This window comes from Penicillium cosmopolitanum, assembly GCF_028827165.1.
Source record: "Penicillium cosmopolitanum strain IBT 29677 chromosome Unknown utg000008l:1.0-4398992.0:1.0-4402845.0, whole genome shotgun sequence".
In the NCBI taxonomy this organism is placed as follows: Eukaryota; Fungi; Ascomycota; class Eurotiomycetes; order Eurotiales; family Aspergillaceae; genus Penicillium; species Penicillium cosmopolitanum.
Window position 1 is genome coordinate 547,567 of NW_026622678.1, and position 15,087 is coordinate 562,653.

The 15,087-nt window shown below is 49.4% G+C and overlaps 6 protein-coding genes across 6 annotated transcripts; 3 read left to right on the forward strand and 3 right to left on the reverse strand.

Annotated features, from left to right (window-relative positions):
* Positions 1-647: 647 nt before the first annotated feature.
* Positions 648-1,680, forward strand: N7509_006750 (HIT family protein; the record flags this gene model as incomplete). The annotated part of the gene is made up of 6 exons (XM_056631387.1): positions 648-687; positions 784-866; positions 1,031-1,099; positions 1,312-1,404; positions 1,461-1,475; positions 1,573-1,680. The coding sequence occupies 6 exons, from the start codon at positions 648-650 to the stop codon at positions 1,678-1,680; spliced, it is 408 nt and encodes a 135-aa protein (XP_056486938.1).
* A 304-nt stretch (positions 1,681-1,984) lies between these two features.
* N7509_006751 (CRAL-TRIO domain-containing protein) lies at positions 1,985-3,830 on the reverse strand (the record flags this gene model as incomplete). The annotated part of the gene is made up of 4 exons (XM_056631388.1): positions 1,985-2,587; positions 2,646-2,687; positions 2,737-3,696; positions 3,753-3,830. 4 exons carry the CDS (start codon positions 3,828-3,830, stop codon positions 1,985-1,987), a joined length of 1,683 nt encoding a protein of 560 aa, XP_056486939.1.
* A 604-nt stretch (positions 3,831-4,434) lies between these two features.
* On the forward strand, positions 4,435-5,291 carry N7509_006752 (DASH complex subunit DAM1; the record flags this gene model as incomplete). The annotated part of the gene is made up of 4 exons (XM_056631389.1): positions 4,435-4,752; positions 4,835-4,886; positions 4,948-5,002; positions 5,069-5,291. The coding sequence occupies 4 exons, from the start codon at positions 4,435-4,437 to the stop codon at positions 5,289-5,291; spliced, it is 648 nt and encodes a 215-aa protein (XP_056486940.1).
* A 999-nt stretch (positions 5,292-6,290) lies between these two features.
* Positions 6,291-8,158, forward strand: N7509_006753 (uncharacterized protein; the record flags this gene model as incomplete). Its single annotated transcript, XM_056631390.1, has 7 exons — positions 6,291-6,348; positions 6,428-6,661; positions 6,720-6,827; positions 6,896-7,221; positions 7,276-7,704; positions 7,771-7,980; positions 8,036-8,158. 7 exons carry the CDS (start codon positions 6,291-6,293, stop codon positions 8,156-8,158), a joined length of 1,488 nt encoding a protein of 495 aa, XP_056486941.1.
* A 704-nt stretch (positions 8,159-8,862) lies between these two features.
* On the reverse strand, positions 8,863-9,643 carry N7509_006754 (40S ribosomal protein uS14; the record flags this gene model as incomplete). The annotated part of the gene is made up of 5 exons (XM_056631391.1): positions 8,863-9,004; positions 9,130-9,186; positions 9,282-9,324; positions 9,496-9,519; positions 9,606-9,643. The coding sequence occupies 5 exons, from the start codon at positions 9,641-9,643 to the stop codon at positions 8,996-8,998; spliced, it is 171 nt and encodes a 56-aa protein (XP_056486942.1). The 3' UTR covers positions 8,863-8,995.
* Positions 9,644-12,269: 2,626 nt separating this feature from the next.
* Positions 12,270-12,512, reverse strand: N7509_006755 (uncharacterized protein; the record flags this gene model as incomplete). Its single annotated transcript, XM_056631392.1, has 1 exon — positions 12,270-12,512. One exon carries the CDS (start codon positions 12,510-12,512, stop codon positions 12,270-12,272), a length of 243 nt encoding a protein of 80 aa, XP_056486943.1.
* Positions 12,513-15,087: the final 2,575 nt, after the last annotated feature.

Genomic DNA, 15,087 nt, shown 5'->3' on the forward strand with positions numbered 1-15,087 from the left:
TTGATTCTAGACACTCACAAACCAAACTGCAATAGTGGGATCGAGGCTTGTACCTAGTAACTAGTTAGTACTCCGTAGGTGTCCGGGTTCTGCGCCTGTGTATGTACACGCCCCGGCGGAATCTACGTACACGGCCTCCAAAATCAAGACAGCCAACAAACCATACTCAAGCACAGAAATTTGGCTTAAAATTCAAGATATAAATTCAATTCACTGAGAGAAATCAAAATCGACCAAAAAAAACCAAAATACAAACGACGGCTATGTCGTAGCGTGGATATCCAAAGATTGAGAAGAGGAGTATTGTGGGCAAACCACGGCCATCTCTGGTAAAAGGCAAGAAATGGGTTCTGTACTAGCTTGTCCCACTCCTCGGGTGTGCTTCCCAATTGTGTTATATAACCCTGCTCTTGCCTTCCTTGCTTCCCTGGAGCGCACCCCCGGCCCCTCCCGTTCAATTCCCGCCGGCCGCACCTTTCTGTTTTCCTTTTCTCAGGAATTATTCCCCCCCACCCCGCATATGACTTCAGCTCGATTCAAGTTGCCCAGCTACCCCAAGTCGTCCTGCAACACTTCTTCAATTGCCCCGACCTTAACTTCCACCTCCACCTACAAAAAAAAAGAATTAACTGTCTTCCACCTCTACTATGTCTTCCGCTGCCTGCATCTTTTGCAAGATTATCAAGGGTATGTTATAGCTGTATTTGCTGCACCACATTTCCCCCTCAACCCCTCCTCCCGACCGATTCCGTCGCCGAGAATATCGCTGACACTACCGTCCAGGTGATATCCCTTCCTTCAAGCTCTTCGAGAGTGACAAGGTCTTTGCCTTCCTCGATATTCAGCCCCTCAGCCGTGGCCACGCTGTACGTCTCTTTTGTGTACCCTTCCCCGCACGGGCGCGTGTACCTAAATTCGATGCTGCGCTTCTTTGCACATCAACCTTCTTACATCGATTCCATCTCGTCCTCAGAATATGGTGGCAAGCAATAGTTTGGTGGAAAGCAAAGGCTAACCGCGTGATGAACAGCTCGTTATCCCCAAGTTCCACGGCGAGAAGCTGACCGATATCCCCGACGAGGACCTGCTTGAGATCCTGGTGAGTGACCAATTATCCAATCGATTTATTATAGATGGGATGGGAGTTTGGTGAAATCGTCACAGGAGGGTAGTTGATGCAGTTGGGAGCTCCTGGGGTCAGCGACTTGACCTGGGTCGCCAACCCCCAAGGTCCCTAGCTGCACGACAGGGGCTGCTGTGCGGAGATGCTGGCACTGCAAGATCATATGGCTAACTTGATGTTTATGATAGCCCGTTGCAAAGAAGATTGCCAAGGCTAGTGGTGCCACCGACTTCAACATCCTGCAGAACAATGGCCGTATTGCTCACCAGGTCGTTGACCACGTAAGTAGAATGTTCGCCGACACTGATCAATCATTATGCTAACAATCTTGGATCAGGTTCACTTTCACATGGTATGTGACTTCAAAATACATGGTCGACCGCATTCGATCAGTTTCCCGATCCTGTCCTGGTATCCCATTTCCGAAGATATTTACTGACAGGTCACAGATCCCCAAACCCAACGAGAAGGAAGGCATGAGCATCGGCTGGCCCACTCAGGCCACGGACATGGACAAGTTGAAGGCCCTCCACGAGGAGCTCAAGGCTAAGATGTAAAAAAACCCAATAGGTTGCCGTTCATTTAGCCCCAAAGATATAGGAGGAGCATACTAGTAGGAAAAAGCTACTCTATTCAAAGCAGACACCATTAACCCAACAAGATCCATTCAATTGGCTCTGTTAATTTTATGATCCTCCACAATACTTTGTATTTGATCTATAGTGTCTCACATAGAACCAGAACCCGTACAGGTATATACTACAAATCCATGCAATGTGCACACCTCTCAAGCCAGACAGAGACTAGCACATGCTCACCAAAACCCGAGCATTGCCGAAATCAAACAGCTGAAATATTTGCTTATGCAGTTGCCTCACTGACAGGAGTTTGTTCTTCGGTCTCGGTCTTCTTCTTCTCCGAGCCGGGATAGAAATCGATCTTGCCGTTCCCTTGAACAATGTTAAGTCTGTCATAAAGCGAGCGAGTTCGAATATATGGGTCGAGCTCCCAATACTGTTTGCGAAGATGCTCAATCTGACCATCACGCTTTTCTTTAGCGGCAGAAGCAGCCTCGTTCTCCTGCTTGAAGCTAGCTTGGATCCACTCAATCGTGGACTTTTGAATGTCCTTGGCAAGTTCCTGACGCTCGGAGGTCAGCTTATCGCGAGTCTCCGTATCTTCCATCTTGCTGTTTTCGCCTGCCTCAGGCTCGACATATTTGTATTCCCAGTCCTCTCCGCCCTCTAGCTCTTTCATAATTTGGCTGGGCGGGATAAAGGCTTCTAAGTCTTCGCGGTTCTTGGTGAAGTGGATCTTTGCAGCCACAACGGGATCTAGCCAGCCCTTGATGATGCTCCAGATACTGGAGAAAACCCAAGGAGCCTTGTGAATGAGTACGGATCCCAGGGACTCGGGGTAATTGGCTTCAAAGCACTTGATCATGAATTTCACGGGGGTATAGTCCTGGAGGAATTGGTTAGCAATCGTGGTGTTCGTCAGATCGGCAAGGCAGGACGCTCACCATATTGGCCATTCCAAAGTCGGTCATATCAAAAATAATGGTCTATGTATCGTCAGCTATCTTTCTCATCGAGACGTGCGGTATTACTTACAGCAGTTTCAACAGGAGGCGCCAGCAGTAGACGGGCAGTTTCAATGGTATAGACGGTAAAGCGTTCCAAGGTATCGACCTCTTGATCCGAAGCATGGTGCAGGCGAACACGAACAACGCAAATAGGACGACCAAATTTGTCCACACCGTGCAAGAAACTCTTACCCTTGCGCATCTGGAACAAGAACTCCTCGCCCTTCTTCTTCTCCGTCGCGTCCGAGCTTTGCGACAACTTCACAGCTGTGGCTTCTCCATTGGCCATAATATCATCATCCACGTGAACATCCTGTAAGCGCCAGCGCATGGTGGAAATCATCATGACCAATGCCTTCTTGACATCCCATTTGCGCGCGCGCAGGAACCGGAGTAGCAATCCATCCGGGTGATCCTGCTTGACCATATTCCAGAAAGCTGTGCGGATCTCCTCGGGTGACATGTCGACTAGGGCCTGTTGGAATTCCTTGGATTGACCATACTTGTCATCGCTGCTGTCGGAGACGTTGATCGAGGCAAGGCTAGCGGTGATTCCGCTCGCGGAGGAGACACTCTTCGAATCGTCGTCGCCATCGTCGTTGCTACGACCCCAGATTCCCCATCGACGTTTTGAGGGCTTTTCTTTCTTAGACGCGTTGGCTGCAGCAACGTCCGCGCTCTCCTTGTCCTTGGCCTCAGTTTCAAGGGCCTGGATGTCGACGCCGAAGACCTTCAACGTCATGACCCAGAGTTCTTGGAGTTTGGCCTCCTGCTCCGGGGTCAGGGTCCCGACGGTGCCTGGAGCTGGTTCGACGGGCATGGTTTTGAGGGTATCGATAACACCGAGGAAGGGTTCTTGCGGCGGGGACCGGGTATGTGCGGATGATGATAAGTCGTTGGACGTGAAGTAATTATGGGCCCAGGCACCTCCACCAACAGCAAGCAGGGAGATTGAGATCCAAAGGGACGAAGCGGTTCTCTGTTCGTGCTGCGCGGGTAGGAGGGAACGAGATGGGATCGGGGAAGATGGCCGTATGAGCGAACGATCTGTGCGCGTCCGGGGGAGGCGAGGGATTTCGCCGAGGGTTGGATGCGCCGGCGCAGAATGGAGCTGGCGCGCATGTGGCGAGAACCGGGAAGGCTTGCAGAAAAAAAAAAAAGGAAAACCTGAAACCCAATCTGAAGCCTGGAGGTGAGTGTGGGTGGAAATGGAAAAAGACGAGTGAGACAAGCAGGGCTATGCGATGACGGAGGAGCGTTGCGGGTGGATTCGCCTACAAACGTACATTACTACAATAACACAACTACGAGTTCGACTACGAGTATTGTACATCTAGGATTGCTGATGGAAAACAATACAATTGAGAAGAATTGAACTCATAAGACATAGATTCTGTCAGTTCTACTAGTAGATCTAACAGTACGCTATACGAGTATAAACCCTCCCCACCTCTTTAAAATGCAACTGCAACTACCGTTAGACCGGTGAAGTCATCCCATCCCGCAGTGGCTCCTTTTTTCGCGATGCGGCGGGGGGAAGATCTTCATCCACTTTGCACTCAACTCGAACCGAATCGCCCCTAAAAATCCACTCCTATTGCCCTCTTCCTCGTTGGCCCAATACACCCTGTGTCAAAATCCCCTTCCCCCCCCACTCTACCGCCTTGTGAAGCCTCGGAATTTCCTCGCAAACACTCCATCGCGACCCTCACCCACAACATAAACAATGGACGGCGCACCTGTACCATCGTCCTCGCGACCACGGCCCTCCTCGCGCCCTACGACACCGCTACGTCCTAGCTCACGCTCATCACTACGAGAAGCTCACGGATATGGCCACAGCATCAGTGCCTCGGGATACAACCAACCTGCCATTAATGCCCTGGAGCCTCAGTTTGCGGAGCTCGCCGACTCCATGGCAGACCTGGAGGCCAATTTCATGCACCTACAGCTGATGCACGAGAGTTTGACTCGGTTCAGTGAGAGCTTCGCCAGCTTCCTGTACGGATTGAATATGAACGCTTTCTGCGTGGATTTCCCCGAGGTACGGCCAGAGAGACACACACGATGATTGAAGATGCAACCCGCGAGCTTTGGATAAAATGCTGATGGGAAGAACTTTATAGGCTCCGATTTCCGATTCATTCAAGAGAGCTAAGCAGGCGGAGGCACAAAAAGGTAATGAGGGTGTTGGATGGTGATGGAATCTTCGAGGACCGATCGCTAATTTCAGAAGCAGAAGCAGAAGAGTCCGAAGCTGCCCGACCAGCCGATGACGGCGAGATGACTTTCTTGTGAGTGGTGACTGGTCACTAAATTAGCTACCGGTTAAACATGTCCATTAACGAGCTGGTCATCAGAACTACGGACACATCTTTTGTCGAGCACCCGCCTAGCACCATCTCCTCTAAACCAACATCGAAATACTCAACGCGAGGCACAACACGGGGCACAACGCGAGGCACCACCAGAGGCGCGGCTCGTGGTACAACGCGCGGCTCGACGACAGGTCGATATGCAACACGAGGGTCATCTACGCGCAGTCGGGAGAGTGCGCTGCCGCGGGGACGAGGCGTGCGATGAAGGGGAACGGGCTCATATTGAGGTGATAAGGATGGTGAGGGGCATTGGAGATTGGTTACAATAGAGTTATTTTGGCCAATCAGTTGTAAATTGCGAACCTGATCGTGTTGGTAGAGTTGCTGTGATATGCTGTACGAGCTGGACTCGGAGGCCAAGAGCCGCATGGGCAAGGGCAAGGGCATGTTGCGACGAGATGAGTTCAATGAATATATGCTAGTCACAAAGTCAAATGAAATGAAATAAAATAAACTATAGTGATCACACCGAGTACTCTTAGTATCTGGTATATAGTATATATCTAGTCTATAATTAATATATTACTTCTACTACTCCTCCTAATATCGGTGGCAACTCCGGTCTCCCGGCGGTAAATCGGGCGAAAAAAAAGGCCCGCCAACCTCTCCGCCCCCCCCGAGCATCGAAGTCAAGCAGTGGCCCATCCCGATCAAAGCTCCGCAACTTCGCATAACGCCATTGGTCTTATCTCTGTTCATTCTGTATTCGGGTATGGTGAAAGTGTCGCCCTGTGAAGGCTGCGGCAACCCTTGCGAGAGAGCCATATAGCTCCTTTGTCTTTGTCTTGCACATTCTTGGACATTCTTAGACGACCTCCACCTTTCCCACCGGTGGGCGCTCCCCTATATCCCGATCTCCGATCTATGTGATCTTCCCTCCCCGCGCTCGGTTATTGACTCCTCCTTGATAGCCTGAGTGCAATGCTGGCTTTCCCCGGGCAAGTCCGTGAGGCTCATCTGCTTTTTCATCTCGTTGCTCCCCGCGGCCATCATCTGCCGAGTTGCGCGCGTGGGTCATATTGGTGTCGGTCTACCCGCGTATTCCATCCATCTTCTTTCCAAGTTGCATAGAGGTCTGGGACCTTGTATCGGCGTGTCTTCTTTGCATTATATCAGACTCGGTTGATCCCCAAGACCCTTGGGTGCTCGCTATCCCTTTTTTCTTCTTCTTGACGTGCATCCAATCTCTGGCACGGGATTCATCATGGCAGCAGCAAACCTTGACTCTATCCAGATCCTTTCTGAGGCGGCCTATGGCTGTGGTATGTACCAGCTCTACCCGGCTGAACTGACTACTCCCCGGATGGCCGGGCTATCAGTTCATTCAGCTGATCTCATTAGAACACCTCGCGGCTGTCCTCCGGGACCAACAGACTGCTGGCCAGTTCAAAAGCGGTTTCCGAAAACACCATGACTCCCTGGCTCCATTTACAAAACCGGAGGCAGTGGCAGTTCAAGCTTCGGGTCTTCGGACCGTGGCAACTTTGAAACCAAAATACCACTGTTTGACATGCTCAGAGACGTGTTTGAACTCCGAGCGGAAAGCACACACAAAAAAGACCGGACATGTGTTTTGTATGTGCCCTCCCGCTGCAGGCACTGCCTATTTAGTGTATATGCTAATTAATTCTAGACATGGAATCCCGCAATCGCTTCATATTCTGCGAGACATGCGTGGATTTTGTCTACGACCATGGTCTGGAAAAGCTCTGTGGCCCTGTCATCAAGCCTGAAAACGCAGGTTAGTAAAGCTGCACTCTGCTTGGAGACTTATCAAAATCCCTAGCTGCACATACTGACATAATTAAGATGAAAAAGGCAAGTGGGTGGAGGACTCTGCATCAGAGCTCTACGTCAAGAATAATGCCTACAAAAACCCATGCTCCCGCCGTGGTGCTCGGGGCGTGTGGAATATGGGACAGACATGCTACCAATCAGTCATTCTACAGGCCTTACTCCATGATCCAACCTTGAACGCCTACTTCCTAGCGGGTGGTCATGACGTACATACTTGCAAAAGGAGCTTCTGTATGGCCTGTGCCGCTGCCGAGGTGTTTATGGATTTTAACAGCGGTGAAAAAACCGACGCCGTTTCAGCTGCAACTCTCCTCTACCATGGATGGGACGCGTCAAGGGTATGTGTAGATTCCCGTTTACTACTTACTGCATGCGGCTAACTTGCCATACAGGAAATGGCAGGCTACCGACAACAGGATGCCCACGAATACTTTCAATTTCTGGTCAATTCTCTTCACTCTTGTACGCCAGGGCACTCAGAGAGCTATGGCACCAAGTGCGAATGCTTCTTCCACCAAACATTCTATGGCGAACTTCGCAGCAGCGTCATGTGCCACAAATGCGGCAAAACAACCCACACCTATGACCCAATGGCAGATTTGAGTCTCGACGTGCAACTTCAAAACAAGAAGCGTAAGCTGGGCCGATCGACTGCTTCCTCCACCGCAACCTTGACTGGCTGCCTTGACAGTTATACGGCTGTCGAGGACCTTCACGCAGATGCCGCATATCATTGTGAAAAATGCGGAAATACACCCCAGCGCGCGTCCAAGCGACTCCAGATTCGCAAACTGCCTGTAATACTTTGCATGCAACTAAAGGTTTGTGAATCAGATATCTTCCCCCCTCCCATTTACCATTTTGTACTGTACTAATATGCCGACTAGCGCTATGAGCATACCTCGTCCTCTTCCGAGAAAATGGATGGACATATCGACTTCCCTATAACCCTCAACATGCTCCCTTATACCGTCAAAAAAGACAAAGAGCGCGTCGACACCTCAAAGTACATTTACGACCTCTCTACAGTCATCGTTCATCAAGGAACGATGGATACTGGCCATTACTATGCCTACACCCGCTTGGGAGCTGATAAGGTATGTATTCAAACCACTTATCAATCACTTAAGTGCTATGCTGACCATGTTGTAGTGGGCTCTGATGGACGACAACAAGGTCACGGTTGCTAGTGTCGCAGATGTTCTGCGACAGAATGCATACCTGCTGTTCTATAGCATTCGATCTATAGACACGGCAAATAATAATCCTAAATAGAGACAGGGCACTGCCCCTATAAGATTGAATTAGAGATTGACAGGTGTTTTATCGTTAATGTATATAGCGGAGAAAACGCTGCGAACAACTGATTTTACAAGACTTGGACCAAATGCTGTAGATATGGGAGGGCCTGGACGAAAGACCTTGGGACCATGATAATTCCCGAGGCCCTAATCGTGATGGCCACCCTGCTACTCTGGGCGGCTTCCCCAGTGAGGCTAGGCTTAGATAGCTCCGTACCTGAATCCAAATAAGGTTGACCATAAAATCGATTGTTGCATGACAAACGATCAATCGAGAAGGCTTCTCAATCCAACAGAAAACATCAGATTCAAATCTACGACCATTCCGAGGGTGCAAAGAAGGCATCCTTCTCTGACGCTATCTCACTCGTGACAGCTACGAAGAAACTGGTATGAGTCCGGACGAATATGCCAGGCTCGGAGCATTTCCGAAAGCCGAAAAATCTCCCGAAATCGTACACGTGCAGAGCATTAAGGAACCAGAAAATCCGTCATTGATATTGGATAAAGGAGAAAAAAGGATGTAGGTTCAATCCATCCTCGTTCAAAAACTCTTCACTCAACAACCCCATTCCCCGTCTCGTCCATCGATTTCACACCCGAGACACCAAGCAACAAAAAATAGTAAAGAGAAAGATTTTTTGGGAGCCGTCATGCGAAAAAACGGAGCGCGGGCGCAGTCGTTTCCCCGGCGCTTCGAAACATTTCTCCCACCCCGCACCTCAGTCGAGTGCCAGGGTACGTTGAACGGATTGTGGAACGCGAATGGATCGAGAGGGCGTTAAAGGTGGACATTGGTTTCGTATTTTGTTTAACGGTACTGTAGAGGCCGAGGTTAGATTCTGCTATTGATGGGGTGGCCGACAAGTTCCTCATGAAGGAAGGGTATTTTCCAATTCCAGAATTCGTTCGAGGTCGGCGAGTGAGGATGTAGACGAAACGAACCTTGTTGAAACCGATGTCGGCGGACTTCTCACGGAAGCACTGACGGCAGATGTTCATCTGTAAGACGGAGCCGGGTTAGCCAAATGGTTCCCCAAGCACATAACCTGCACGCACTGCGCGCGCTCGATATCTCAAAGAGAGGTTTCACATACACCGTACTTGCGGATCAGACCGGCGCGGTGAGCGCAGACACGGCTAAAGTTCGATCCAAATTAGCAAGTCGTCCAAGACCAAAATGACTCCTCCAATATTTCAAGATCATTGTGTATCGTCCACCACCCGTGTTCGAGGATATTTCCGATTCTTATGATGTCTTGTCGAGCGAGAGAGGGTCGGGGGAGATAATTATTTCAGGGGAGTACACACCAAGAACGGGCACCCTTGCCGTACCTGTGTAGAGAAGTCCAGTCAGTCATTTGTTCGATGTGTGCATTTCGGCAATTCGCAATTCGTGCAGCGCTCGTGGTTCAACTTACTTGCGGGGCCGGCTGAACCAAACGGACTCGTGAGTCATCTTGAGATGTCGTAGGGGGTGAGTTGACCGGGGGGTTGTTGACGTGAACGAGGGGCGTGGGCGGCGGTTGAAGAGGGCGAAGTCGAAGTCGAAGGTTAGGGTTGAAAATCGTTGTGTGCTGTGCCCCAATTGGTGATCACGCACGGACCAACTCCTCGCTTGACCTAAACTAGTCCACTTTAGGAAATATTGGTGCCTGAGGCGGGTACAGAGGGCTGGGGTCACGTTTGATTAGTCATTTTAGATCTATGGGAAAGATTCGTAGAACAACTCAATTCACTAAGTTTAAGTGGACATTGGAGGTCATGAACTATAAATGTCTTAATCTAAGGGGGATAGAAATACATGGAATGAAAGAAAATTCTCGTTGCAGTTGCTATAGCACTTGGCTACAGGTGCTCATTTTGAATAACCTACACGTATGAGGTCCTGGGCTCCGGCTTCGCTTTGCTGTTGCACACTGTTTTTTAATCTTTCTATTTTACTCCTGCGGATGCAAAGGGTTTAGGAAGTGCAGATAATGTAACTTTGTAAGCCCACGCTTAATTTAATCACTTGCCATGTGCAATAGCAGGCAGCAATCGCCCCTCATTCTCAACAACAAATGTTCACGATTTAACTACTGAACATAGTGTTCACACTCTAAAAGCATGCATGATGCATATTTGAGAAATACTAAAAGGGCTCCATCACACTCTAGGTAGGGCTCTCCTTGTAATTAGTCTTGGGGGAACTCGAGCCTGCCACACGCTCTAGCCAGACACCCCTGCCGAGACTCTAAGCGCAAGGCCGGTGTTTCCAACCAAAGCCATCAGTTCGGGGAAGATAACGGGGACAAAATTAGAAGGACCTAGAGTGTGCGTGTCGTTTCGTCTTCAGTCACACCGTTGTAGGATGGTTTATTCATCTCTCTACGCTCTTTCGATTTGGCTTGCATGAAACTTCTAATTTTGAGACATCTGAAAGATTATCGTCGACTGAATAGATTATCTTATTTTTACTTTGAGCTGCTTAGATTTAATTGCCGCATCGAACATCAAGAGAAAGTCCCGACCTTCTTGCGAGAATCAAGTCCGCCCCAACAAGAGGATAGAAGGGAGAGGGTGGAATAGGTCACGACAACCCATTGATGACTACCATCCGTATAATCAAATCCAATATATCCACAAGCCAAGCTTGCACTGGTGCTCCTCCTCTCTAATACTAGTCAACATGATTACTCGAAGTGTGTGGGCAGGTGACTAGCGCTAAGTGCCAATCCAACAACAGTGCAAAGCATATGATTTAGCACAATTTATGCACACTCTTCTCTGCGTACATATGAGAGACTCACTCCAAATCCCATTTGGAGAAGAGCCATGTAGATCGCACGGGAGACACCCCGGCGAATGAATGCACCACCTATTGGGTTCGTAGGTGGTGCCTGGGGACGGATAGCGCGGTGCCGGGGATCCGACCATTTCCACAGGGCTGTCTTGCTCGAATTGGCAATATGCATCGATTGGGGGATGTAGATGTAGATGTAGATGGCTCAATGCAGTGTGGTTTAATGGGGACTTTACAGAGTACCGTAGTGCAGGATTCGCTGATTACTGTAGGTTATGAGTATGTATTTGAGTTTTGGATTTAAAGATGGGTAGACTTAAAGCCTCTGGGGTTTACTAGATGGCTAGACCACAGCATTTCCAGTCAATATTGTGCATTATGTAGTGCGCGCATAAATCACATGTATGTGTTGGGCACCACGAGTGCAACAGAGCACAAACATCCAAATAAAGGCGCTGGGAAAGCACCGACGCTTTAGCCATTGTCACACCGTACGATCGTGTAGCACCCAGCGGTCCCCATAGCCCGGGGTAGGCGGAAACACAAGCATAAGAAGGTGGCGTTCTTTGACTCGTCTAGTACTTCGAAGTGGGGGGGATGGACAAGTCACGCAAAAGTGTATCATATGACCAGTTTCGATGAGATCAGAAAAAGTTGCCGGATTTTGTATTCCGTTTAAGAGAATGGATAGAATAAGTCAAAAATGGAATTAAGAAAAAACATGCCAAAAAGACCGGGCCGTGCGTGTACGGTGCGTGTGCAGAGTCGCAGTACCGGAAGGCCGCGGATGTCCCGCGGATGCCGATTCAATTGTGCCCAATCAATACGGCGCGAAGATCGTCAGGTCGACGGAGACGTGTCCGGTTCGGTCCCGCTTGTGCGGATCTTGACTCGTTCAATTGCCTGTATTTGTATAGGGGTTTTTCGTCTGGCCTTGTGACAGTCTCGGGCACTTTTAGCAATGATGATCATGACTCTCAGATGCGGAGATGGATCTTATAGAAGGTACTACTACAAGTACTATGTATATTGCCATATCCGAGCCCGACATTGGGACCGGGTACCTCCATATATATATAGCTAAATCCAGCATTGGACGCACCACGCAACGATTCTTGGGTGAAACAACTTCGTAAATTCCATCTCCGCTTTTCAGAGATTTCTTGGCGCCAGAGGAGGAATCAGTGGGTCTCCAGGCGGTGATAGACTATAGTCTTGGAACATTCTAATATCTTCCGCCGTCCAGGAACCAGGCACGCCCGGGCCAAGCCATTCAGTGCTAGATGACCGCCTTGCTGGGTCATCCCATTTCGAGCGAGACCCGCTCCTCGACCAGGGTGAGTTCGGATAACTCGGTTGACGAGGTTGCCGGTTTCTTCCTAGCGCTTAGGAGACTATACGCTGCAGAGTCTTGGCGACATACACTCACGTATTGCAATCGTCGTACTTCTTCGTCATTGGGGTCTTGGTTGAATGGGCTACACCAGAGCGTCTCTTCGATCTCAATTGCTTTGGCGACGAGAGTGGAGCCCTGACTGACCATGTTAAAGCCCTGTGCAGAAGGACATCGTTTCAAAAGAGAAAGCGCCTTGTGTCGAAGATCAGATTGTCGGCATTTCAGTGCTGTTATGAGAAAGGAATTCCGACCCCAACCAAAGATGTAGCAATCAGCAAGTAAAGGGCATGATAGATCATGATAAGTGTGGGCATGACACCCAGTTCTGAATTCGGGACTAGCTGTGCCTGGTCACGCCGCATTTAATTTGCCTGTTTCCATTGCTGGTTCTTTTCTTCCAGATTCTGCCTTCGAGATTGAAAAGTCTCATCTAGCTAAGAATGTCCGAACTGTTTTTGATGTTGCGCAACGCCGCTTTCATAAGACAAACATAGAGCGACCTGGTGGGTGAGAGTATGTCGTGTCGTATCTGACGTCCAATGTCGTGCTGATTGGTCGGGCGTTGGTAGTGATAGTTCGAATGGTATCCCTAATGTTATGTATGCAACTGATCCCTGTAGCTCGCGTGGCGGCGTTTCATACAAAGAGCTTGCGGTCATTGCCGCGTCCCAGACTGCGGGCTCAGTTCGGCTGTGACTCCTTTCCAAACGCCCACATCGAGTACCCCCGCAATCGAGGGGCCAGCATGATATAAGTAGAACTCAAAGCTGCGTCTTTCACTGGAGCTATGAGAGGGAGAGAAGGGGGATGATTGGATAACTGCACCACGGTGGGACAGATCTGTTCGATGTGAGGGGTTCAAGTACCTAGTCACATCGTCGGCCCGTGCTTAAGCACCATAGACAGGATGGTCTCTGTTCATCGCATTCGACACGACGAATCCTATGCCACTTAGTATTTTGCTCGAACTATAAAAGTATCAGCGGACAGACATACTTGCAGGTTGGACACCCGGTTTTGCCCTTGGGACCATTCCTTCGTGCGAGGACTTTGGGTCCTCTGGTGGAGGCATCCGAGCCTGAATATTGAGTATGGTGTTTGCTGCTCAAGAAACTGTAGCTCTAGGCCACATTAGGCTTTCTGCATGGGATTGGGATTGACATGGATTGATGTGGGGAGAGCGGATCCCAATTAGGCTATCGTTAGCAAATCTTACTCAGCAGGACTGCCCAAGAACTGATGGACTTGGAGTCATTTCCATGATTACTCAATCAAAAGAAACCAGTTCTGCAAACATTTTTGATCGCTTTCCGTACGTGGTTTGGTTACATTTGTGACCGCTTGTCAGTCATGCTGCATGGCTCATCACAAAAGGAGGGGGGGATCACCGGTTTGCAGGTTCAAGTCAACGCACCAGTATATTTCTAATCATTCTAAACCTTAAACGGTACCCGATTTTGCTTACGGAGTAGATATATCTTTATTCATCATTTACAAATCTCACGTATGATTATCCAAGTTGCGTAATTTCCAATTTGAGTGTTTAATTCCACCAACCTGAAGGCGACCATCGGGACACATGCTGGTGAGTATACTTCGAATCGGGGGCAATGTTCATCGAACGCCCCTGGCGGCTATACGGAGTGCGGATATAGGATGACCGGCACTGGGGATTCTTACCAAACTATGGCAGTTCAGTATTCTAGGACGTCGGGTCACAGTGTGGTCTTTGCACGACTTTTGAAAGGTCATGATGCTCGGCCCAGGAAGGCCGAGCGCCTTCACTCGGGGCCAGGCGGAGCTAGGGCTATTAGCTCGGGGATAACATCATCCTGCATCTGCAGGCTAGAATAATTCACGCCTTGTCACAATTAGGTGTGGATCTGGTCGTGAATGTAAGTAGTACATACTTTGACGAGGTGGCTGGGGGCCAGATCAAGGTCTTACTCCACATGGTCGGACCACGAGTCGTCTCAGTCATGCCATGAAATGATGATGGCGCTCGATAAGAATATAAACAAAAGCAGTAAGAGAGCCTAGAGTAAGAAATTGCGTGGAGGTCTGATACAAAAATCAGGATTCAGCGGCAGGCCGACCGAGGGAGGATCAGACCCTGCCAACGAACAACTCAAAATAGTGCGGCTCGGAAGCTCGCAATCAGCGAGGCCGAGAGGGATACGAAAGGAAGAGTACGATGCCGGGGGTCCGAAGCTGACCGAGTGGATCTGTGCGTATACGATTGTGGGCACTTGAGTGGCACCGTCCTCGGACTCTCCCGTAGTATGAAAATACTAGGTTATGGTACTCCGTATATTGATGATACTCGTATGGACCCTCCCAAGCAAGAAATGAGTCTTTTGGGCTATGTGGTCAATCCAGATAGTATTGGAACCGGTATGACCTAATTAGGGGGGGTGTCCACTATGATGACCAACCGCTACAGGGCTGAATCATGGAGCCCAGCAAAAGCAAAAGCAAAAGCAAAAGTAAATGTAAATGCATACGAGTATGTGCTGGGGTCAGGCAGCATCTTCTGATCTCCTGGCGGTGTATCCATGTCCAATGAGGCAAAGATCGACTTCATCATGAGGAACGCGCTTGTAGCATTACTACAGGAAAATGCTGTCAAGTACAAAGAATGTCGCTGGGACTATACCGCCAAAACCCGCAAATGCAGATGCAAATGCAGATGCGGAACAAGGGACCTTGGTTCTTGGCAAGC